The sequence below is a fragment of the Macrotis lagotis genome, chromosome X, assembly GCF_037893015.1.
Source record: "Macrotis lagotis isolate mMagLag1 chromosome X, bilby.v1.9.chrom.fasta, whole genome shotgun sequence".
In the NCBI taxonomy this organism is placed as follows: domain Eukaryota; kingdom Metazoa; phylum Chordata; class Mammalia; order Peramelemorphia; family Peramelidae; genus Macrotis; species Macrotis lagotis.
In genome coordinates this window covers 246,309,158-246,335,087 of record NC_133666.1, presented here as the reverse complement: position 1 = coordinate 246,335,087, position 25,930 = coordinate 246,309,158, and the positions used below count along the sequence as shown (strand labels likewise).

The 25,930-nt window shown below is 37.3% G+C and overlaps 1 protein-coding gene and 1 non-coding gene across 2 annotated transcripts in view; both read right to left on the bottom strand.

The window, feature by feature from the left end:
• Nucleotides 1-1,411: 1,411 nt before the first annotated feature.
• Nucleotides 1,412-1,537, bottom strand: LOC141503840 (U6atac minor spliceosomal RNA). The gene has a single exon (XR_012473140.1). It is a non-coding gene; the product is annotated as a U6atac minor spliceosomal RNA (small nuclear RNA).
• A 602-nt stretch (nucleotides 1,538-2,139) lies between these two features.
• The window catches only part of SV2C (synaptic vesicle glycoprotein 2C), a 267,192-nt gene continuing 243,401 nt past the window's right edge, over nucleotides 2,140-25,930 (bottom strand). The window contains exon 13 of the mRNA XM_074199928.1: nucleotides 2,140-10,286. Coding sequence (XP_074056029.1) covers nucleotides 10,103-10,286 — 184 coding nt within the window. The 3' untranslated portion in view covers nucleotides 2,140-10,102. The remainder of the gene's footprint in view (nucleotides 10,287-25,930) is intronic.

The window sequence follows — 25,930 nt, the reverse complement described above, 5'->3', positions numbered from 1 at the left end:
CCCCTTCCCTTCCCTTCCCTGCCCAAACTACCCATCACTCTTAAAACCTTGGGTAGGTAATAGAGGTCTCTAAAGGAGGAAGTACTCTGGGTAGCCTTTCCTTCCCAACCTTTTTCTCAATGTCCCCTTTCCCCTTTCCTTCTCCCACATAATTTTTTTTTTAAAATTCAATTTTATTTTACTTTTATTTTGAAATTTTCTCCCTTCCCCCAATTTCTTTCTCCCATTTGAACTCCCATTCACATTTCTCCAGGTAGGAAACCAGGGATCTTACTATTCTCTGATTCTTAGGCCCACTCTCTCTTTCCTAATAATAGTCTCAGTGACCTCCAATCTCTTCCTTCCCCTCCCACTGAGGGGTTGGCATGATTTCTCATATATTTGGATGAAGTGGGATTCATTATCTAAAATCCCTCTGGTACACTTTGTCTTATGCCTTACCATGTTATACCCTCTTTGTTCTGTGACTGTGCCCTCCAGATCCACTCAATACACTTTGAGGACTTCAAAGGATTTTCATTTGCTCTGTAGATAAGCTCTTCTATACATTTTTTGTCTCCTCAATTAGAATGTATTTCTAGAAAACAGAAAACAAGGAATTATCTTGTCTCTATTTTTACTTCAAGCACAGTTCTTGGCCTATAGTAGGTATTCATTCATATATTTAATTTGAAGTTGCCCATTATTAGATCACTTGTTAGACTAGAGCTGGATCCAATCTGGGCCTCAAAAATGGAAAGGATTGTATGGGGAATCAACTTTTGTTCTCCCTTCACAACTTCTTTCATGACTTTCCTTCTTACCCTAGTTGGAGAATTGCTGTTATGAACTAAATCAGGAGCATCTGTTGGGGAAAAAAGAATCTAAATTTCCTTTCAATTGAATTTTCTTCTTAATGTGCCCTCATAGCCATCAGAGAGCTTTCTCATGTATCAGTCCATTGTAAGGAGAAAAAATAAATCTGGGATCAAGGAAAGCATATTTTCCTTTAAACCTGGAGACATATTAAAGAACCTATTTTCCTCCCTCCCTTCCTTCCCAGGCTCCCTCCCCTCCCTTCCTTCCCAGCCTCCCTCTCTTCCTTCCTTCCTTCCTTCCTCTATCTAACCTAAGTTGAAAGTATAATTCACATGATAATAAACCTCTATTGATCATCACCAGTAGCTTGGACTTGCTCTGTTTCAGATCTGGATTTGTTTCTCAATCTTGTTCCCCACCTCTTCTTTACCTTCCTGCCCCCTCTTCTCCCAGGAGCACACCGTTACTAGTACTAGACCTAGTATAGATACCAGTTGACTGAGCCTGCTGTAACACAAATTCCAATGCAAACAATTCAGCAGGCTCAGTCTCCCTAGTAACATGTACAACCAAGCAGAGCAGAGAATTCATTTTCAAAGGATAGTTAATACTGACTTATATTTAGTTAGATGCCACAGAGTAGGTAGCAATGCTTTAACCATATGTGTTGTGAAGGACTTTAGGACCTCTTCTATCCTTATCAAGAGGAGTGCTAACCTTCTCTCCTTTCATATAATACCTGGAAAATGTTGAAGATCAACTGGAAAAATAATGTATTGGACCCAGAAGTCCTATCTTGAACTAAATTGACAAACATTCAAACTCTACTACAGAGAATACAACTCAGATGGGTTGGCCATATTGTATGAATGACAAATGAACACTTGCTTAAGAGTCTATTTTATAGAGAATTCACACAAGGCAAGTTCATATGGTAGTAGAAAAATCAACACAAGGCTATTCTTAAGTTCTCTATAAAGAACTTTGGAATTGATTACATGACATGGGAAACACTGGCCTAGGACCAGCCAGTAAGGCATGCCCTCATCAAAGAAGGCTCTATGTTCGACGAGCAAGGAAAAACTGAAATAGCTCAAAAGAAAAGTGAGATGTGCAAAAATAGAGCATCCACCCCAAATATTCACATGAATTATTTATGTCCAACCTGTGGAGGAGTATTCCAAGATTGCACTGGTCTGATCAACCACAGTCAGGTACATTGTAACTTGCCATAATGATCTCATTTGCCATAATGATCTCATTTTGTTCCTCTTTGAGAATAAAGGACAATAACCAGCCAGTCATATATTTGATGAAGAAAAATTCTTTATTTGAATAGAATGGAGCAAAAAATGCCCATTTATTAATCTGATGTACATTAAATATCTTTGCATTTGTTACATAAATGTCAGGAATCTGGCAGATAAACTTACATATACTTCCACAGTTGATAGGTTTATACTGTATATACAGTCATTCCACACAGAGCATGCCCTTCCACCGAAATACAGACAACTTTCTCCAAGGCTTTCAGTAAAAACACACTTGGTCAAACATTTTGGCAGTCAGCATTCTGACACAGAAACGCATTCCAGAGAGATGAGTTCACAAATGGACCAGCTGGACTCGGGATGAAAAAAAATCCAGAAACCTGCAAGTGAAGATTTATTGGGGGTAGGCACATGCAAGCACATATATACAATAGTGGTGACTGGGATCTACGTGACAGGAGAGCACACAGAGCAGGAAATATAGAAACCCAAAACAAGGTCAAGACCATTGCCAAGATCTCTTTGCAAAAGAATTGATCTGATAATGTGTCCAAAATGGAAATCTAACTTAAAAAATAACTTAATGCTTTATATACATTATGTACAATCAGCAAAGAGCAGAAGACATGAAACTGGATATTATGTTTCAAGGTCAGAATTAAGGATGTACGATGATTTTTGAATATGAAGAGGGCATAAATCAATTAAGAATATTTCTTTACTCTTTAATCTTTTGATTTAGTATACAGATTAGGCACCATAAATTTATAACAATTGTGGTGGAGAGGAAATTAGAACAATATGTCAACCAGCACCTAGGCATGACTGGTGAACTTCAACAACAGGTTGGGGTGGAGTTTCAGCCTAGGGCTTGCTATCTGTGCATGTGTGGGACTGGAGACAGACTTCATGCAAATGTTGATTTTATTTACTGTCTATCTAATAATTGAGTGTTTGACTTTCCTTCTGATTTGTCAGAATTTCTTCCTTTGAGAGTGAAGCAAAGGTAATGAACAAGGAGCTTGATTCACTACTCTGTGGGTTGGAGGATAAACTCCCATAAACACAGGATGGAAAGCCCCTTGCAAATTTCCATTAGAGTGGGGCATAGAGAAGACCTTTCCCCCTCTCTTCTTTGTTACCTTGGCTTCTACAGGACAAATATGACAGCAATAATCACATCTTAGGTATGATGAGCAGTCATATATTCTCTAAGGCAGCAGTTCTCTAATTTTTTTTTGTCTCAGGACACTTTCACATTCTTAAAAATTATTGAGGACCCCTCTGTGGTTTTAATGGGTTTATATATATATATATGTTGATATTTATATTATTAGAAACTAAAATATCTTATATTATTATAAAAAATATTTTCACCTGGCAAACCCCAGAAAGGACCACACTTTGAAAATCACTACTGTAAGGCATGCAACAACTTCAGCAAGAGAGGTCAACCCTGTTCACCAAACTTTCTTTACACTCATTGATAGCCTAGAAGTTTGCCTTATTGTCTAGGTGGGCATTTAAAAAAAAAACTCTAACTAAATTCTGACTTGGATTAGATCCAACCTGAATAAAGGATGAGGAAGGGTTATCTTTGTGGTGCCTATTATAAGGGAAAAAGGGAAAGATCAACAATTGTAATTTTAGCATTTGGGTTGGAAGGCACTAAAACTTTCAGTGTTTCATATAGTGCTATCACAAATACAGGCAAATGTATGTGATTATCTTAAATATATGTTGGTCTTAACTTAGGAATTTGAGAAAGGAGGGAAATTAGGCTATTATATATGGCTTCTCTGCAAATGGAAACTCTTGGCAAGTCATGCTTCAATATCATTTTCATCACTATATGTCAGAGGCATTGTGGCCCTGTTAAGTACCAGCTCTGAACTAGGTGATGTATTCACAACTAATAAATTTTATAGTCACTATCCTCAAGTTATTTATCCTTATATTGCCAGAAGAGTGATGAACAGTTTCTTTAGCTCTGAGGATCACTGTGTGATCAAGCTATGCTTCTGAGCTCCTCTAAGGCACAGGCAGTGGAAAAGGGCACAAAGATGAGGAAGATACAAGGAGAAGGAGAGGGAGTGAAAAAGTAGACAAATAGGAAGAAAAGACAATAAAATCATAATTACACATCTTAGTGCCTTGGGCAAGCAGCACACTTAAAATGAGTAGCTTTGTAATTCAAGATGTGAAAATGATACAAGTAATCAGGATTCATTCTTTTGAGCCAGGAGGGGTAAACAGTTACTATTGTGGCTCAAATGTGGGTATATTTAGTTGTTACCTTGTTTAAGTAATTTTTCTTATTCACTAGATGCTAAAGCTTTGTTGTTTCTATGTGCCTACATTAAAAGGTGCCCTCTAATTTCATAAAGCCACTGAAGAGTTCTTATTGCTTTACCCTAACTTTGAAGGAGAGATAGAGAGAAAGGGAAAGAAACACTAAGGGAAGCCTTTGGTAGGGAAATCTTTGAAATCAGAAGGGAAAATTAATTCCAGTAGACCAGTTCAAGGGAAATAGAAGAAGCAACAAGATTTGTTGTCTAAGCTTTCCAGAGTGATGATTTCAAGGCTGCTGGATTAGGAAGAGAGTTTCCAACACATTTTAGTTATAGGTCTTAGAAAAGATTCCTGAAAATAGACAGAAACACTTTCAAATATTATTTTTAAAAAAATCAAATAACTTCTTTTTCAAAATGTGGCTATTTTTGTATTGTCTTTTGTATCTCATAATAATATCTCTGGGTGAAATTTTTTCTACAATAATATTGAAAAGAATAGCAAGTTTGTCAGTTTCTCCCTTTTTTCCCAAGTGTTGGCTGAATAGTTTCTACAAGAATACCCAATGTGACAATGCTACTTTGTGAATAGGTAGCTCTGCCTATTGGGCATGTATGTATTGGCACCAATTTCTTGCCCTGATGGCCAGGCCTGGCTGATGGTTTTAGTTTTCAAATTCCTCTCTCCCTCCCCTTAAAAAAAATCATTGCTTTTGTGGTCAATGTGATGGTTTGCTCTTTGCTTTTCAGTGCCAGACACTACTACCCCTATGTCCTTTCTTTCCGTCTTTAAAGGTGAAGCAAAGAATGAATCATCTGTCAAAGGAGAAGAGTGCAGTGAAATGTCCCAGCACTAGAGAAGCTCTTTAGCCACCTGGCTCCCCTTCTCTGCCCGATTTGTTCCCACTGTGGGCTGCCATCTTGTTGACTGAATTCTTGAATAAAAAAGCAAGTCACTAATAAATGAATGAGATCCAACTCACATCAACAATCAGTTGCAGGGAACACTGGCAATGGTTTTTTTCCTTGAGGTTGGGCAAAGATTGTTGAGGAGAACAGAAATAAACCATGTGTCAAGTCAATGACAAGAACAATACAAAAGCTATTGTAAACACATACAGAGAAACAGTAAGTGCACAGATTACGCACACAAGAGACACTGACATTTTTGGTTCCTACATTATATAAATTTAACTTGTTGAATAACATGGAAAACATGACAGAAAATACACATTGCCTGAAAGAAGAGAAACTATATGAATTTAGGTTTAATTTCAAAGTTTTTAAGATGAAGATTGGTCAAATTTCCTTCTGTTGTTGCACCATGGCTGGTGTTTTCCCCCATTCTGGTTACTTAAATGAGCTTGGCATAGAATAGGCATTTAAAAAAAAATGAAAAAGAAATTTTGATCTACAGCCAAACTGACTTTTAAGGACTAGCTGACTCCTATGTGCCAAACTCAAATATTTTTGTCCTGAAATCAAAAGATTTTAATATATTGAACAGGTAAAGTGTTTTTGTTGAAGAAAGAAATAATAAAGTCCTTTTTATCATTCAAAAGAATAAATGTTGAAAATACCCTGTTCTATTTTGGTTAGAAGATATCCAATTCTATTTTGGTTAGCAGAAAAGAGCAGATGGCATTCCCTTGGCACGCTACCTCATTGAATCTCAAATTTTAGAAAAGTCCCTTCCTTATACTCTTCATCTTTTCACTACAATCTTTTGCATTTGAGTTTTTTTATTCTCTACCACTCTTCCTGCTTCTGCTTTCCCCTTTTATCCTTTCCATGAATGAAGAACAAAATTCTATTTGATAAGAACTAGAGCAGTAGTTTGATATGCTATATTTGTGGTGGCTTAACTGTCAAAGAGAAAATCTGCTAGACCCTTGTGTTCCTGGCAGCAAAGACCTATCTAGGAGCTTTTTCAAGAGTACATGTTGTGGGATAAACATATGTAGAAGAGAGCCTGTAGATGTGGTCATTATGAAATTTTTAAACCTGATGAGTCTTTGGATAAAGTTTTCAATCTGGAAAGATTTACATACTTGGAAAAGGTAGTGTTGAGCTTTTGATTTTAAAGAAGCTGTTGGGATAAACAAAATTTGAGTTCTATCATTTGACACTTCCCCCAGTTGTGTCATCCTATCTTTGTTTGTTCTATTCTATTCCCTAATGTTTCCAGTTTATAAACTGAGTGTATCAAATGCTTGTAGAAATACTTCCAGTAAATAATCCTCCAGAATACAATTTCTTGATTAGTGCAGATTTAAAGGAACTGAATTCAGCTGAATTTTAATAGGTAGAGAATCCTTTCCATGAAATTGTCTTGGATGTCTCTTGGGACAATAGGATAAACAGAGATTTCTCCTGCCTGCCGTGTTTGGATACAAGGCAGGAATGCTAAATGTGAGTCTAGTCACTGAAACATAATAATGAGAAGCAGCATAGGATACAGAAATTGTATCTGAGGAAGGTGTTATGTTCCCCATGAAGGGACAGGGAAAATTCTAGTTGGATTCTGGGGAAGTTTCAGAAGCATTGGCATAGGTGATAAAGGAGAAGGAAATTCAAGAGTTAAAAAAGACTATTTTTTTTCTGGGCTTTCATTTCTGAGATCTTATTTTCTTCTTCATTTTGGATGAAAAGAACCATACTTTTCTGTGTTAGTGAGTGATCCAGTGACTGAATAGATTAAGAGGGTCATGCTTATCTCATGGTTATATCTTAATCTGTAGCTAAATATCAAACCCAGAAGAGGCTAGACAGGCTTTGCAGTGTACCTTGTAAACAACCTGATCTCTTCTAGGGAGAATTTCCCAAAGATAAAGCAGTTGTGAGGAACCTGGGTGAAACAGCAAGGGACTGGCAAAAAGAGCACTAGTTGTTTGTAAATAGGGCATTAGAAAGGTTCCCTCTTGGAAAAGCTCAGTATCTCTGATTTTGGAGCAAGGGATGAGAAAGGGTTGAAAGTGCCTTTCTGGAAGTGGAATTCCCTGGAAACCCTGCTTGGTGGCAGAAGAAAGAGATGGATTTAAAGAACAGGGTGGGGTTCAACTTTTACTTTTCTTTACTTTGCTGATTCATATAATGAAATATAGTTTAATTATGTACATCCTCTGTAGAAGTATCATATGTGTTGACACAACATTAAATAAGAGCCATTAAATAGGACCCAGTAAGACTGTAAGAAAAATTATGATTTTTGAGTCTAGATAAGAGCTTCTTAACCTGGGTCTGAGGAACTTGCTATTTTTATATTCTTATAATGATTTCAATATATACTTATTTTCCCTTTTAATCCTATAGTTTTGGTTTTATGCAATTAAAAACTTGATTCTGAGATGGGGTCCATAGGCTTTCCCAGACTATCAGAGGTGTCTAGGACACACAAAACGTGATGAACTCCTGGTCTAGATGTTTAGTCTCATGTACTTGTCTTTAGTTTTAATTAGTAAGTGGGATTTAGACATTTAGAATACATAGGATTCAGAAACATTATTTTTGTGAGTTCCTTTCTATCCCTAATAATTAGCATAATGCTTGGAGTATAATAGATGCTAACTGACTCACTGACTTCCTGTTCACATATTCCTTACTGAGGTCAACTCAAGAATCTTTCCTTTAAAGAGAAGGGAAAGAGGAATGAGGGGAGGAAGGAGGAAGAGAGTGAGTGAATTTCAAAAGAACACAAGATTAGGACTATTAGTATGGTCAATGTCTTTGTCCCTTGGTGACAGCAGATTCTCTTGTTTATTTACTTTAGTTTTCCATTTTTTCAACCCTCTTTCCTGTTTCCTTGACTTCTATAGCCTTCCTGATTTTCTCCATTCTCTTTCCTTTCTTGTTATAATTTCTTGATGAGCCTGGTCCTAACATTTTCTCATTATCGAAAGATGCCTTTCCTGCCCTTCCACAGACAGGACATTCTAGTGCTACAGATCTGAACAACAGTGGGGGAACAGTAGGTGTCCTGCAGTTGTATTAGTAAAACAAGCTTTCATACACAGTCTGAACTGAGCATAGTTTAGATCACAGTGGTCACGGGACAGGGAGAGGTAGAGTTGCCTCTATAAGGACAAACTAAAAAACTCATTGATTATTGTAAATGAAAGTTCCAAGTTAGAGTCTTTTTTAATTAGTCCTCAGTTTCTGATACTCTTGAGCCCTTTTTTGGTCATGTTGCCCCACATAATAGCTAACATTGACAATCTCCTAATGAACTGAACCAAGTTCAAAAACATATATTATTTGAACAGACAGTGTATGTGGCACAAAAGATGATTTACCACTGCTGTGGGTTATTTCTCCAAGTATGTACAGAGGCTTCAGATTTCAGTGAAAGATGTGTCTTTACACATAGCAAAAGACTAAACTGAGGAATGTGGGAGAGGTGAGGGGGTCATCTGGCTGAGAGTTGGCCCATGGGAATCTTTGCTGTCCCTTTCTTTTGTATTTTCAAGCAAATTCTTAATGAAAAAAAAATTACAACCAAGCAGTCAACTGTGATACTGTGGTGTAACCCATGGCCACCAGGTATGTATGGCTATTATTGACATGCAAGCTCAAGTTGAACAATGTGCCTAGAATGTCTCAGGGAATTACTTCAAAATTGTTTGAGGGCAAATTTTAAAGCAAATTTTTCAAGTTGCATGATCTGTTGCAGGGCAGTACTCTTCACATGAGCACTTAGTCAACAGCCATTGCATCTGTTCTTCAAGATCAGAATTAATGAGAAGAAGGGACTAATTTTCTACTATATTTCACTTTGTTAAATCAAAACCAACTTGCAATATTAAAATACTTAAAGCTTATTGACTCCACCTGACATCACTGTTCTACTGAGAAAGGCCAGAGCAGTAGAACAAACCAGGGCAGAAGAGGTAACCGATACCTTTTAGGAGATTTCCTTTCTTAACCTTTTTCTTTGTCTATTTGTCATTTTGTATGACAGTTATGACAGCTGCATATGAGTAGAGGGTCTCCATTTAATTTTTAAATATTCAGAAAACTATCACCATGTACACTGTCTCACTGCTATTTTCTCATACCTCTCAGAAATCAGAAAATGAGTTTCTCTATGGACTTTTTTGGTAGAGATTGCTTATCACACATTTTGCTCTTGGCTGCCCTAGAATGATTTTTCTTCTTTACCCTCATAACTGAAAATGTCCTATCCCATCATCTCTATACAATATGGTTTTCTTTGAAAGATTATATGTTGCTGTTTTCTAACTAAACAGGAAATATACTGATTAAAAAAATAGAATTTTTTTTTCTCAGGATGAATGTAGTAATAAGTGAACCTATATTTCCTGCATAATGTTGCATTAACATTAGTACTTATTTACAGCAACACTATTCCCCTTTAAGCTTTCTAGATCTGACTCATCAAAATCTGAAACTATTCTGACTATATTAGTGCCATTTTTAGAACCGCCTTCATAGATGAAAAGAGAGGGTTTTCAACACACATTGTCTTCCTCTTGCCTGCTTTAGGAGGAGGTAGCTTTCTCGATAGTTTAGAAAGAAATGATGCATGGGAAAGCAAGGTGTGCAAAAATTGTGTTTGAGGGAAAGGATCACACAGCTAAGCATTAGTCACCACAAGAGGTTGAGTTATGATAATATTTGACCCATCTTTCTTGGCATGAAATATCTAAAGCCTTTGCACCAATCAAGAAAATTGACACTTGGAAAAGAGAAATAAAATGACAATGGCTTTTTTCTTCCTGCCAGTTACATCAAAACCTGGGTTCTTGTGTCAGGTAGCCGGAGTCCTACCAGACCTCCACATACAAGCACAGTAGAAGCCAGTAGAATAGGGATGGCTTTGGTAATACCAACAAGAGAGCCGAATATTAAGTTTCCAAGCACAGCAGCTGCTTTGCATAGTGCATTCAAGAAGCCAAAACCTGTTGACCTGAAAAAAACAAAGACAAAACAAAATGAGAAACGAAGAAAGCAGTTTCTGTGTTTTCAACATATATGTGCTTATGCTCTGATATCAAGAGATATTTCCAGAACATTCAACAGTTATAATAAAGCTTAAATTCTTGGCAAGTGTGTTGTTCTGCATATTATTGGGACAAATAACTAAACCCTCAAAAGCAAAAAACAGGAACAAAAGCCAAGGCAGCTGGTGAATTGCTTCAGATCCTCTGTTGACTCTCTCATTATCTCCATTTTGGTTGATCCCTGCAGCCTAGAAAGTCAGAAGGGCAAGAAGGTGTGAAGAAGTCGAGACAGTCCTATCCACTCCTCTCAGCTCAGTTCAGCTAACCAGAGAATGCTGACTAAATGAAAACTTGTAATCATCTCATCAATTATCCTACCCCTTAGGCAGATTAGAGAAAGGGAAGGCAATAGGAACACAGGCTAAGAGGTGACCCTTTCCATCCTCATAAGAGAGCTCAGAGCCTAGGGCAGGGGAAAAAAGGAAGCTTGGTATTCTTGATTCTTTTCAAGTTGGGTCTTCAAAGGCTGGAACTTAATGTTTTATTGATATGTCATTTCACAAAATAATATTCAAATGAAAGTATGAAATTGCATTGCCAAAGCAAGAACAATGATTTGATTACAAGACATTTGGGGTTTTGTGTTTTAGTACAGCCTTCCTTTGGTTTGGATTGTTAGGAATTGACCAAGGGAACGAGCTGTAAGGTAGCTTTACTGAACGAAGCTATGAAAGGCAACCAGGATTGTAATTATACTTGTGGCAAGTGCTAAAAAAAACCAATGAGAAATTCAGGTAGTGGGAAGGGGAGGGTAGAAAGGAGGGAGAAGGTAAAGACCAAAACTGAGACAGACACTAAGGAAGTTGCTCCTTGAGTAGGAGCTCACCTGGGATTGAGAAAAGTCTGAGGATGCTGAACATTGTGCATCACATAGATCTCTGACTCACACTGATTACCTGATCTGGTCCAGTTACATAAGAGAAAGTCTATTCCTTCTGGGGATCCACAGAGCAATAAAGCCCTGGATTTCCTAAATCCCAATGAAAGTGGGGGAAGATAAGCACCAGGCAGAGGGCATTTTGATGAAGAAGGCATGGCAGAGATATCTCTTTCAGCCATTGGAAGAGACCAGGATGTCCAAGCAGTGGTAAGGAATGGGTGTGTCCCTGGGTCCCAGAAGAAGATATGGTGGCTCAGGTAAGGGAGTGGAGGAAGTTGTGTTGCAGATATTTGGGCAGGAGGGGAAGGGAATGTGTTGTCACTTGAGGACCATGAGGTATGGGGGTGACCAGTCTCTTCTGGCAAGGGAGACAAAAATGTCCTTCTATATTTCCATGCTCTGGAAAGTCTCAGATACTCTTAAGATATCCTGTGGATCTACATTCCATTATAACACAATGTGATATTTCTTAATCCTTGTGTTTTCTTGTGGATAAGTTAAATATAACTAAATACAAACTAAAGCTAGGTGAGCCAGAGATTATCTGGCTGCTCCAGTATGCACATCTTCCTTTGTCACATTCACAAATTTATCAATCATTCAAGGGAAGGGAAAGGGACAAACGATCATTTAGTATCTACTATGTGCCAAGTATTTTCCAATTATTATCTTATTTGATCCTCATAACAAACCTGGGAGTTGGTATATTAATATCCCAATTTTGCAGTTTGAGAAACTGAAGAAGACAGAGGTTAAATGATTTATCCACGATTACCCAGTTAGCAAGTATCTGATCCCAGGTCTTTCTGTTTTTTAGAACTAGTGATCTATCTATAGTGCCACTGAGTTGTTTCAATCCAACAAACATTTCATAGCCGCTTATTTTATGTAAAAGATAAAAAAACAAAATAGTCCCTGCTCTTAAGAATATTTGCTAACTCCCTTTAATTAGAATCACTGTCCATTATTCCTCCCTTAAAATATGACTTAGATGGCTCATTCTTAAGTGAAGGTGATGCCAAGTTTTTAAAGGTTATGCCACTAGTACCACTTCTGCCATTTCTACCAAGATAAGAAAGGTTTAATTTTTTTTTTTTAGGTTTTTATGCAAGGCAAATGGGATTAAGTGGCTTGCCCAAGGCCACACAGCTAGGTAATTATTAAGTGTCTGAGGCTGAATTTGAACTCAGGTACTCCCGGCTCCAGGGCTAGTGCTTTATCCACTATGCCACCTAGCTGCCCCCAATAAAGGTTTAATTGTGGGCCAGTAGGAGACTCAATCATTTGAGCACCAGTTAAACCTTGACTCTAGGTTGATGAATTTGTCATCCAAAGCAACTTCCAAAGACCTTCTACTAAGACTGGTATCTGCTTCAGTAAAAAGAAGTGCTCATTTTGATGATGGGACGTTAGTTGGGGCAGTGGATAGAACTCCAGGTCTTGAGTTAGGAAGACTCATCTTCATGAGTTCAAATCTGACTTCAAACACTTACTAGCTGTGTGACCCTGGGCAAGTCACTTAACCCTGTTTGCCCCAGTTTCTGAATCTATAAAATGAGCTGGAGAAGGAAATGACAAACTACTTCACTATCTTTGCCAAGAAAACTCCAAATAGGATAATAAAGACTTGAACTTGACTGAAATAACACCACAAGGTAATTGAAAGGATTGATAATAATAGTATTACCTCTATATTCTGTGCTTTTCATATATCTTAAGATATTTGTTATTGACACTAATAAATCTTCAACACACAAAGAATGTCTCCTTCCTTTCAGCAGAGAGGACTATAGGGACGGAATAAAGCATATATTGTTCAACTTGGCCAACGTACTAGTTGCTTTTAATCAGGAGGATTGATTTCATGGATTGCTATTTGTTCATTTTTTCAGTAGTGTCCAACTCTTTGTGACCCATTGTTGGGTTTTTTAAATAGCATTTGTCCAGAATCATATAACTAGTAAGTGCCTGAGACCAAATTTGAATTTAGGTTTTTCTGACTGTAGAAACAGAACTCTTTGCATGGTGACACCTATCTGCCTTCCATGAGGGTAGGAATCATGTTATTGGGAAGTGATAGCCCACAAAAATGGGTCAATAAAAGAGAGAGCAAATTTTTCGTCCTTGAACTTTATAAACTGATTTTATGGCTAAAGGTGATTTGCAACAGAACAGAATTTTTTAGTCAAACCACACAATAAGTTGATTCCTGAAATTTGGTTGTGGCAATAGTGTGTAATGTGGAGGATATATAACATGATCTCTTATGAAGGAAAAAATAGGAACTTCTGAGGAGAGAATAGGGGGAACTAGAGAATTGCATGAAATCAGTCACAAGATCATGCTAATTTTATATTCTTTTTTTATAAATGAAGAGATTTCTAATGTCAGCACGAAGTCTGAAACTAATGAAGAAATTGTTTACACAGAGGACAATTAAAAAAATAAAGTGATTTAATATGTTTTTTGAGTATTAGAAGATTGAATAATTAATGTTCTTCAGAAGAGAGAATAAAGAAATGTTGTATTAGGAGGAGATCTGGGATGATGCCAGGATTTTGTCAGTAAATTTTTTTTAAAAAATTGTCTCACAAGTTAGTCTTTTTTCTTGGAAAAGAAAATTTATGTTAAAAACTTTAGCACTTTAAAGGTTTATAAGGCAGTTTTCCTCCCAATAATTTTGTGAAGTTAGGAAAGCAACCTCCATTTACCTCCTTTTAATCTTGAGGAAATATTTTCAGAGAAGTGGAAAGATTGCCTAAAAGTGTCAGAGCTGGGTAGAAGTCTCCAGGGTTTATTTTAGGGCTCTTATGAATTATCAAATTCAGTTTAGGTCATTAAGAAAACAGGGAATGAAGGCACCCTCTCCTCTACATTGTTGATATTTATCCTTTGTTTTCAGAGAAGACTAAAACAACAGGGAAGTGATGCCATGTCAAGCACATGAATTGAATTTGAATTAAGGGGTTCTGTGCTAAGTCATCATCCTCACTTTCTCCTTCAGAGTCATTTAGATCCAGTGGCTAGATGTGAATCAGGTTGACTGGAGATGTGTAGAGGAGAGGCAATCAGGGTTAAGTGACTTGCTCAAGGTCATACAGCTAGTGTCAGTTGTCTGAATTCAGATTCGATAACCTGTCCTCCTGAAACCTAATTTTAAAAACTACTAAGCTTCTCAGTCAGTGCATCTCCTTCAAGGGTTAATAAAATGACCAATCCAGAATTTACATCTGGCATAAAAATTACTAGGCAAATTATGGTAGGGTAGGAAATGTAACTCAATACTTCCCCAATACAAAAAAAAAAATCCTATTTTATATTCCTGAGAAAATGTTATAGACTATATCCCCTTTATGACATTCTATCAATTACAAAGGCTTGCATTAAAATTTCTCAAGTATTCTGAAACTGGATTCGTCTATTCAGGGCTCAAAGACAAAGAACCATACTGATTGTTTGGTGTGCATGGGATTCTAAAGAAGATTCCACTCTTAATTTCCCAGGAATCTGCATTTTCATTTATAAAGCAAAGACAGACTTTGAGGAGGACAATTTGCAGGCGATCTTACACTTATGACAGATTTAAAATAGTGGCAACATACTAAAGAATTCATTTCCCTTTCCTTAGGGAACACTTGCAGCTGGAGAAAGTGGATCCTTTCCAATTCTTTGTGGCAGAGGCAAGTCATCAGAAACTACAGTTTTAGAAAGGTCGTTCCCAGAAGGGAAGTCTCTGAGATTTCTTTGCACAGGAGGTGAGCAGAACTAAGTCAACATAGTCTTTGCTTAGGACAAATGTGGAAAGCAAGGTTCATACAGCCAGATCTTGGTGACCTCGAGTCTTGACTGGTTTCTAGGCAGCTGGGGTTGGCTACTGCAGCATTTTACATGTGGTAATAAACCTTTCCTATCTACTAATAACTACCAATGAACCAGAATGTGGAAGGGGAAGAGACATTATAAAAATTTAGTTTCTGTTCTTACTGAAGATTCTTTTGTTTCTATACTATTCTGATTTATTTATCAGAATCTTTTGAACACTACTAATTCTACCCCACTACCAACGGCCCCATTGATGACATATTGTAACAGTACATCAGAGGCTTTTTCTATTTTTGCTACTCTTTTCCTCTCTCCTCTCCCTCCCCTCTCCTTTTCCTCTCTCTCTCTCTTCTTTTACTCTTTCATTTCCCTCTCTCCTCCCCTTCTTCCCACTCTTTCCCTCCCCATCCCTTTCTCTTCTTCTCCTCCTCCTCCTTTCTTCTCCTGCTTCTCCTTCTCCTCTTCCTCCTTCCTACCCTTTCTCCTTCTCCTCTTTAGTTGACTCCTCCTCTTCTTTCCTCCCTCCATAACCCCTTCCCCCTTCCCCCATCTCTCTCTCTCTCTCTCTCTCTCTCTCTCTCTCTCTCTCTCTCTCTCTCTCTCCCCCCCCCCCTTACTCTCTCTCATTTGTCCCTTTATTTGTCAAGTGTGAACTTGGATATATGTAGCAGGCTTACTGCAGGATTTTCTGAACAGCCCTGGGTAACTGAACAGGCCAGATGCTTATTTCTATTTCATAAAAAGACTCTACCCCCCCCCCCAAAATTCCCACAAAGCTGAATTTCCCTTCCTTGTAGTTCTAGCTGTGGTGCCATAAAGCAACAAAGAATAACCAAAGGTTCCCAAACTCTACACCATTTACAAGGGCTAAAATGATACAGGCCAAAGTGTGGACTAACAACAGGATATTTGTGCATTCCCCACCCCTCCCCCCAATTAACAAGAATTTATTTTTTCTCTTCCAACCCCTTTCCTCCCGATTTAAAAAGGAAAAAGGGCAGACAAAATCCTTGTAACAAATGCAGATTAAGGGGCTAACTAGGTGTTGCACTGGATAGAACACTGGTCCTAGATTCAGGAGGACATGAGTTCAAATCCAGCCTCAGATACTTGACACCTACTAGCTTTGTGACTGAGCAAGTCACTTAACTCCACCAGAAAAAAAAAAAGAAAAAACACATAGAACAAATGTAGAGCTAAAAAAAAGTAAAAGACATTGCACTAGCCATGTACAAAAATGTATATTTCATTCTGCATCATGAATTTGTCACCTTTTGATCATGAATAATTGTTGCAGAGCAAATTGGGGTAATGTGTGAATTATCTCCTTTAAGCCTGACAACAGCAGTTGAGATAGGTGCAATTGAAAACTGAGACTCAAAAAGTCTAAGTGATTGTCTAAGGTAGAATTCATGGCTGTGCCTGCTTTTGGAGTATTTAACAATGACTATAACAATAATAATATTAATGGTATTAATAATATTAATTAATATAATGCATTAAGGTTTACAAAGCATTTTAAATGGAGTGCAAGCTACTGGGAAGGTATTTGAGAAGAGATAATACATCAGCTGCATTGAGTGAGTTGCCTTGGTTTGAGAAAACAGAGTATCCAGAATTGGGTCTGCAGGTCAGTGTGCTTGTGGTGAGGTTTGTCCTGAGTTCAACTTGACTCTTTGTCTAGAACACTACCCTGGTTCTAAGGCTGCCTACCTCACATGGTTATTAAGATGATCAAATGAAATAATGTAGCTAAAGCATTTTGAAAACCTTAAAGTTCTTTATTAATATTATTTATAAATCATTCATCAATGTTATTATTGATATCATTATTTTATCAATATTATTATCAAGTTGCCCATCTGCAGAGTGAAATTGGCTAAGATCACAATTTTTGCTTTAGACGATGTCCATTAATGTAGAGCTTTATTATGAAGGAAAAGGCATGAAATCAAGATATATATATATATATATATATATATATATATATATATATACATGTAGGAGATTCAGGAAGCTCTGGATTTGGACACTGGTAGACCTTGGGATGAAAGAGATGCAATATCAATTTTTTTTTTTGACCATCTTGCCATTATTTTATAGTGATTTAAAATCATCCCTGGAAGATAACTTTGAACATTTTCAGTCTTTTTTTCCCCCTTGCTTTCCCTTCTGTATGAACTCTGAATATACTTGGTGTACATTTCTGTTAAAACATAGTCACTTGCTCAGATGGAGTTACCTTTTGGGGGTGTCACTATGGTCATCTAATAGAACATTGTGCAAGTTTGAGAAATTGATTTGGGTAATCTACCCTGATGTGATAAAGTTCTAAGGAATTGATTCATGTTAAGCATACACATAGCAGTTTGGCTTATACACTGGAATGCCAGTTTCTTAATTTATGATGGGAATTCTTGGTGGGTTTGTTCCCTCAGAACACCAAATTTTAAAGATATCTTACTGAGCAAAGGATTGTAGAAATACGTTTGTTGTACTCAAGGGATTTTCTAGCTTAATAAACCCTCTTTTTCTACTCTATAAGGTTTTTTACCCCTAAAAAATACATCCTTTAGATATCTAAATATTTTGTTTTTATTTAAAGCAGATGAAATATCTCTCCACCTCTTGACAGAGAGATGATGGACTCATTGTACAGAATGAAACATCCATTTTTAAATATGACCAATTTAGGAATTTGCTTTGCTTAACTATGCATATTTCTCACAAGAGTTTATCTTTTTTTCTTTTCAGTGTGGGTAGAGGCAGGAAAGACAAAAACTTTATACTTAAAAAAATTCCAAAAAAAAAAAAAGGAATTATTCTATTAGATGTCCAGAATTTTCCCCTGTGGGTTAGAAAAAGTGACAAGATTTTAGCTTTGAACTCTCTTTGTTCATTGTTCCTTATTCATCACCAAAAACTTTTGTTTTCAAATCACTGCCTCATTACCATTTCCAAGATTACAGCTGATTTAAGATCAGTTACATTTTAAATCTCTGCTTTTCTTTTCTTTTCTTTTTAGGTAACCAACAAAGTTCACCAACTTTCTGTTAGTACAAAGAAAGAGTAACTGAGCTATGAGTGTGGTAAGATAACAGCTATGATCAGGGGCCCTGAGAATCACATCAGTCTCTCTCAAATATTGGAACTGCCCTCCCTCAATAAAATAGTGGGAGAAAACATTGATACTAACCTCATGGTAGCATTGGAACAGAGTTTTAGAGCATTATATGATGGGGATAAGAGCCAAGTCACATTTTGTCATAGCAAAATGATAAGGCTATGAGGTTCAGGGATTTCAGGATGTTTTTTCCATCCATACATATATATATATATATATATATATATATCTTGTATAGTATGAGATACAGATTAGGATTTGCTAGTAAATGTTTAACAATTGACTCTAAAAAAATAAAATGTACCCACTAGACATTTTAAAATTTCATTTGCATTTTCTTAAGTCTAGAAATCAGCAAAACTGTAAAGTCAAGTCCTGGTTTGTATGTAGTGTTTGTCAATTTTTTGGATATAAAGGCTCACACTGAAAATTTAACAATCAGCTCATTGGTGTGAGTTGCCTCCAGAACATCCCTGGATACAGAGAGCATCAAAAGGATTTGCCAGTCACACAAAAGCAGAGTTTTGACAGCATCTTCTCAGTCCTTTTTTCCTCTCAGGGGCTTGTTAGAGGATCTTAACACTTGCTGAAAGTACCCTTGTTTCTTTAGCAACATAGTTCACATTACTTTAAGAGTGGATTACAGTTACTTTAGGATAATTTCATTCATGCTATGTGGATTTCCTGTTATCATTTTCAGGCAGTAATATTTACTGATATGGTCTTTGAATTCTTGGGATCTTTTCCAATTCCAAGTCCACAGTTTTCTATGCAGGGGCTAGAGAACTCAGTATAGTACATTTTGCTTTTCTGGAAGTTAGGAAGAAATACATGTGAACTAATTCTCTCATTTTAATTGGCAGCCATTGATAGAAGACTAAAAAATAGGTGCATGGGTAGTTACCTCCATTCCCCCCCCCCCCCCAGTTTATCATATGTTACTATCTTCCATTTGGGATAGCTAAGTGTCACAGTGGATAGAGCATTGACCTTAGAGTCAGGAAGGAAGTTCAAATTCCACCTCATATACTTATTAGCTGTGTGAACTTGGGAAGTCACTTAACTCTGATTACCTCACATCCAGGGCCATCTCCAGTCATCCTGATCATATTTGGCCCTGGACCTAGATAGTTCTGAAGGAGAAAGTGAGGTTGGTGACTTAGCACAGTACTCCCTCACTCAAATCCAGTTCAGATACTTGTCATGGCATCACTTTCCTAATGGTCTTTTTCAAGAAAGAAGGACAAGCCATTATCCTCCACATATTCTACTGGGTTAGCAAACTGGTACACTTGTTGCTATTACATGATTTTGTCTTCCATCTCTATTTCTTTGCCCAGGCAATCCTGGAATGTATTTTTTCCTTGCCTCTGTTTCTTAGAATCCCTAGTTTCCTTAAGATTTCAAATCTCATACTACTTCCTACATATGATCTTTCCTGATAACCAAGGGTTAGTGAATTTCCAAAATATTACCTTGTATTTACTTTGTATATATTTTGAATATACTTAAATGTATATATGTTTTCTCCTTCAAAAGACTGTAAGCTCTATGAGGACAGGGCTTGTGTTGTTTATGTCTTTGTATCCCTAAACCTGCAGGTGGCATAGTATCTGGAACATAGTAAGTACCAACTAAGTGACTGAGGTAAGATTTGAATTCAAGTCTTTCTGACACCAGGTTCAAAGTACTATCCTCTCTGTACTGCCTCACTTTTAGTGGTGGTATGGCTGCTTTAGGTGACAGTTCAGGTACAGACGAGCAGAAAAAAATACAATAGATTGGTGATTTTGAAGACTGGGTTGAAAATGTTTGTCACATTTTATTGCCTTTTCATTTTTTATTTGTCATCTTCCTCTTACTTTCCCTTATTCTACCATTTTCTCTGTTCATTTGCCAGTCTCTTCTCTCCCTCCACCTTTCTCCTAATTCCTCATTTCTAGCCACCTTTTCCTGAGATAGTCTTAGGTCAGACTTCATCTTATCTCATCCATTAGGAAAACCAAGTGGATCTTGTTGGTCACAATTTACCCAGATATATATGTGCATAGGAGGGTAATAAAGCAGGTCCCTATTCTTCTACTCACATTTATTCTTAGTGGAGATAAAAAAAAAACAGACTCTCAAGCATGGATAAAACTGGGGACTCTAAAAGATATTTTTTAAAAACTGTATTTGTCATTTCACTTGTCTAGGGACCTTCTTATAAGGGAATTCCTTCTACCAAGACAGAGCAACACATACACCGCAATTTATAATCTTAAGGAATTGCCAGCATCCTTATTGCTGGCTATAAAAAAATCAGGACTCTTGTAAAAGCAAATGTCCTAGACTTCGCACTAAATTCACTAAAATCCATAAGTCAGTAGGTATAGACACATATGATAACCTATTTTCTATAAACAGGTGTATGATCTGACTGAATGCATTATCCTTTAGGTCCTGTTCATTGTTTACATTTAGCAGAAGGAACAATGATCACTGCTCTTATAATTATAGCAGTGATTGTTGTGACTTACAATATCCTTTGATTAAGTCATCAGAAAAAATTGAATCAATTGCTGGAGGAGGCCAGTAGACTTTGGGATGTATAGGTGGGTGGAAGGGTAGGGAGAAGAATCTATTTATGGTCTTTCCTCTGAGAAAAAGGAACTTTTTCTAATAGAAATATAGAAATATGAATTCTAAACTAGTAATGGTGATGTACACATGCCTATTTTTCTCCTTGCTCAATATTTTTCACTGGTGAAATGTTTTAGATGACCAAAAGATCCAAATTTGAAAGAATTTTCAGTGATGACTGAAGCTTGACCTCTCTTTTTTTTTGTGACTTTGTTTGATCTCTCTCTGTCTTCTCCCTAGACATTCTGTTTCTTCCTACACACCAACCAGGAGGAGTCCTCATCTGAGAATAGAGTTCTTTGACCAGAATGTTCATTTTAGAGAAAAAATTTTAGGGGTATTGAAAACTGGGATTTTTCATAATTTCCCAAGGACTGCCAAACCTAAACTTATTAATTTCCTTCTAAAGTCTTCTGATCAGCTATAGAGAGGAGAAAAGGTACTCATATTATACTAGGATAATTCTTTGGAGTTCTATTTACTAAGACACTCTTGAGAAGTGTCTTAACTGGTTCCTATCTTATCTAAAGAGAGTCTTCCACTGGAAACCAGGTGAGAAGTTGAGTGAAGATGGAATTTCTTTTTTTTTTTTAGGTTTTTGCAAGGCAAATGGGGTTAAGTGGCTTGCCCAAGGCCACACAGCTAGGTAATTAAGTGTCTGAGACCAGATTTGAACTCAGGTACTCCTGACTCCAGGGCCAATGCTGTATCCACTGCGCAACCTAGCCACCCCTGAACAAAGTCTTAATTGTCTATATAAACCAATTCTTCTAGAGAGCAGTGTTTAATTTTTGGCCACTGTCATTTGAGAGATATCATGGTATGGACAGGATGAAAAATGAGTTCAAACCCCCTTTCACTAGCTGTGGGACCCTGGTCAAGACACTTAATCTGTGCCTTCGATGTGGAGGCTAGTGTTGGTGACCTCTGTAATTCCTTCAAGCTCTAGGTCTATGATCTGATAAGAGACAAGGAGAGTTTCTAGAGAGAGAGTTCAGAAAAGGAACCATAGAGAAGATTAAAGAATTGGGAAAAAAAGTGGAAGGGATTAGGAATTGGGATTCATAAAATTATAGACTTTTAGCTGAAAGGAATCTCAGTAGCTGTCGAGTCCAGCCCTCCTCACTTCACGGATGAGTAAACTGGGCAGTTAAATGGCAGTACCTGACCTGGAGTCAGGAAGACTCACTTCCTAAATTCAAATCTTCACTCAGACACTTCCTAGCTGTGGGATCCAAATCATTCATCCCTGTTTGCCTCAGTTTCCTCATCTGTAAAATGAACTGGAAAAGGCAATGGTAAACCACTCCAGTATCTCTGTCAAGAAAACCTCCCAAAGGGCTCATGAAGAGTCAGACACTCTTCTAGTCAGAGACAGGGTATAAATGATGTGGGAGGACTTGCCTTTTTTCCCCCTTTTACTTGGGAACAGATTAAAGATAGAAATAAACTTAAATGTGTTTCAGTCAACTCAATAAGAACAACAACAAAAACTGAGGGACAAGTATATAAGTGACTTGCCTAGGGTCACACTGCTAGTATGTGATATTTTTTCAATTCAGATAGAAATATAGATGTGATAAAGAAGTGCCAGACTTTGTGCTAAATGCTTGTAATATAAATACAAGGAAGCAAGATAGTGATTGCCTTTAGGAGCTTTATATTCAAATAAGGGAAATTTAGAAAAGAAGAAGCTTGGTGTGTACAGATGATGAACATCATTTCAATTTTCTACTATAGGAAGAAAAGAAGAAAGAATAGTTTCTCAACATGTTTTAAATGAGTTACAAAGGTTACAGAATATGAAAATCCCGATGTATCCAAATATAGGTTTCTTAAGAAAGCTGCACAACTGTTTCCTCTGGAGATTTTGAAAAACAGGATAGATTTTTCTCTGTCTCCTGAATGGACAAGATGGCTTTTCAGCAATCCTTTCCAGTCTTGGGATTTTCTGATCTTTCTAATTTAGCTCTCAGTGCAGTCAGAAGAATAGCTGTTAATTATTCCAGTCTTTGACAATAAGGTCACCTAATATCTCCCTGAAGGAAAGATTCTTGAGATTAGTTAGGGTAGCATTTGCTGGGGGGGGGAGAGACCAGAGACACTTTGAGTCTGGTGTAAGGAAGTAACTGTCACAAAAATCAAAAAGACTTTTCATACAGTTTAAATAACTGACTGTAGTCATTTTTCTCTCTCTATTCAGGCCATTCCCTCTCTTACATACTGGCCATTCTTCATTCTTTGGATTTAATCACCATTTCTCAATGGATACTCCCAGATTTTTTGTTTCATTTATTTCTGTGTCATTTCTCATCATTAGAATGTAAGCTCCTTGAGGGTGGAGACTGAGTTGCTTAATTTTTGCTGTATTTTTATTCCCTAGTGCTTAACTTAGTGACTGGTGCATAGTAATGTTTACTAAAGGCTTATTGTCCATCAGATTTCATCCTTGACAGACTGAGGACCATATAATCCACCCTTTCAGATCTATAACTTTTCCTTGGGAACATCCCATTGACCAAGTCACTCTGTGAGATACAAGGTCAATAGCCAAAATTTTAGCTTGATTTTTGGCAAAACTGACTCCACAACCACCTGGCCCACAGCTTTTGCCCCTGGTGGCATGCCAGCCACCAGCTGGGGATCTTGGCCCCCAGACAGTCATGGCTGCAGATATTTGTGGGATTGTTACATGTGAGAGACATTGAAGTTTATTTCTATCTTCAAATCTGTTCCCAAGAAAAAGGGAAAAAAGACAAGTCCTCCCACATCATTTATACCCTGTCTATGACTAGTAGAAGTTAGAAAACTGACAAGGAAGAAGCTAAAAAGGTAAATTTTCTGGACAAAATTTCTGGGCAAATTTCTCAATTGCATAAAATGTCAAAAATGGCATTTTTAATGGAGAAGTCCATGGTGGATGTACAATACATTTCTATGAGTATCTGCTAGTTGTTTTTTCTGTTGAAGGCAGAGATTGACATTTTTTTTGTGGTAGCATCAATTTCCATATTCCTGAAAGACAACAAGAGGCCTTCAAAGACAATAATTTGAACTTTCTCACCTTCTTTCCTCACCTCCTGCATCTAACAGTAGAGGAAACATGTTAGTTGACAGACTGCTTGACTTGGAGCAGAGAGACACCTGGGTTCCAATCTTGCTTCTGAAACCTAGTAATTGTGAGACCCTGGGCAAGTCCCTTAACCTCTATGAGCCTTAGACAAGTCCTTGGAATTATCACAGAGACCTTTTCATAGTCACATAACCTAAACATACTAGATACAATTATCACCTACTGTGTCCCAGAAACCATGTGAGTGCTGGGATAATTTTACTTAAGGAGAGCAACTTGACCCAGGATTTCATTAATGTAGAGAATTCCCAGATGAAAAAACAAACTTATGTTTACAAATAGGGTCATCCTAAAATATCCCCAGTACTTCCCTATATAATACTTGACATGCTATTAAAGATTATTTCTCCTCATCTCAGTGCAACAAGATATCATAAGATCATAGATTTAGAATTGAGTAAGAACCAAACGACCCAGTCTAGCTCTCTTTTTTTTATAGATGAAAGTACAGATTCAAAGACAATGTGGTAGATAGAGTGTTGAATCTGGAATCAGGAAGACCTGAATTCAAATCCATTCTCAGACATCTCACACCTACCCTGTAGTTATTGTGAGGATCAAATGAGATAATTTTTAAAGGTGTTTAACAATATCTGGTACTAATAGGCAGTGTATGAATGCTTTTTTTTCTACCCCTCCCAAAAGCTTGAATAACTTGTCTAAGGCAACAAATGTCATAAGCAATAGACCTGGAATTCAGTGTTCTTTTCACTGTTAAGGAAAACAAAAATAGAATTAATTTAGGGTTGAAAAAGACAAGGTGATTTCCTCAAGATCACAGGGCTAGTTAGCAGATTCAGATAAAAACTCCTCTCTCTCTTGTCTCTTAATTTAATGTCCCCCCCCCCCACTATTCCATCATGCTGACTTGCAAGTTCCAAAAAAGAATTATGTTGTCTAAAAAGTACTCTCCTGGATTATAAGTATGAAACATTGTATATACTATCAGACATGATCAACATTCTGATTGATTTTGCTAAACTGCTCTTTTTTTCCTTTTAATATTTTTGTTGTAAGAGGGCTGGCTACATGATTCAGGGCTGGTAGGAGAAAGGGAAAAAGTATATTTGGAAATGAAGTGTTGTAGCAATAAAATGCATCAATATCAATTAATATAAAATATTATTTGATTGACCCACTGATAGAGTCCCCTCCACCCCCCCAAAAAAACCGATATCCCTTCACCAACACACACACACACACACACACACACACACACACACACACACACACACACAACCCAAAGAGCTTAAAGAATGGACTTAATTGTTTAACTATGCCCAATTGTTTAATGCTATGCCAGGGGTTGGGATCGGGGGAGGGGGTAACATCCCAGATGAATTTCTCTGAAAGCAGATGCTTGCTTAGGAGTAGATGAAGACAGCAGATGTGAATGATCAAGGTTATTACATTCAAATCCTTTTCTGAGATCATGTCTGAAACCAAACATACAGCAAGCAGCAGCTTCAATGTAAGAGGAAAGGAAGGGGGTCAGTGACCAGAAGAAGAAAAGCATAAATACTGGCTTTACAAATACTCATGAGGTTTGTCTGATTGGACAGGAGGAGTCTGGTCATAGTCAGAGACCAACAATGAGAGTCTGGATCTCATCATTGTTAGAATGGAGGGGGTGCTTTGGATGAGGACTCCAGCCTTAGAGTCAAAAAAGAGGGGCCATAGCACACAAAGCATTCCTTGGATTTGCAGGAATTGCATTGGATGGATGACAAAAAGGTCTGTGTTTAGAGAGAACAATCTTCATGTCCACAAGGTGGCGGTAGAAAACCACTATTGGGAAGTTGATGTATGGCAAGACCATGACCAGGGCAAATAGAGATGGCAGCCTTAAAAATGTATCTTAAAACAAAACAAAACAAAAACCCTCTTAATGCTCATGATTTAATGAAAAGAAACAACCCTCAGTGAATTAGAATATAGTTTGGGGCCATTTGAAAACATCTCAGTAGGA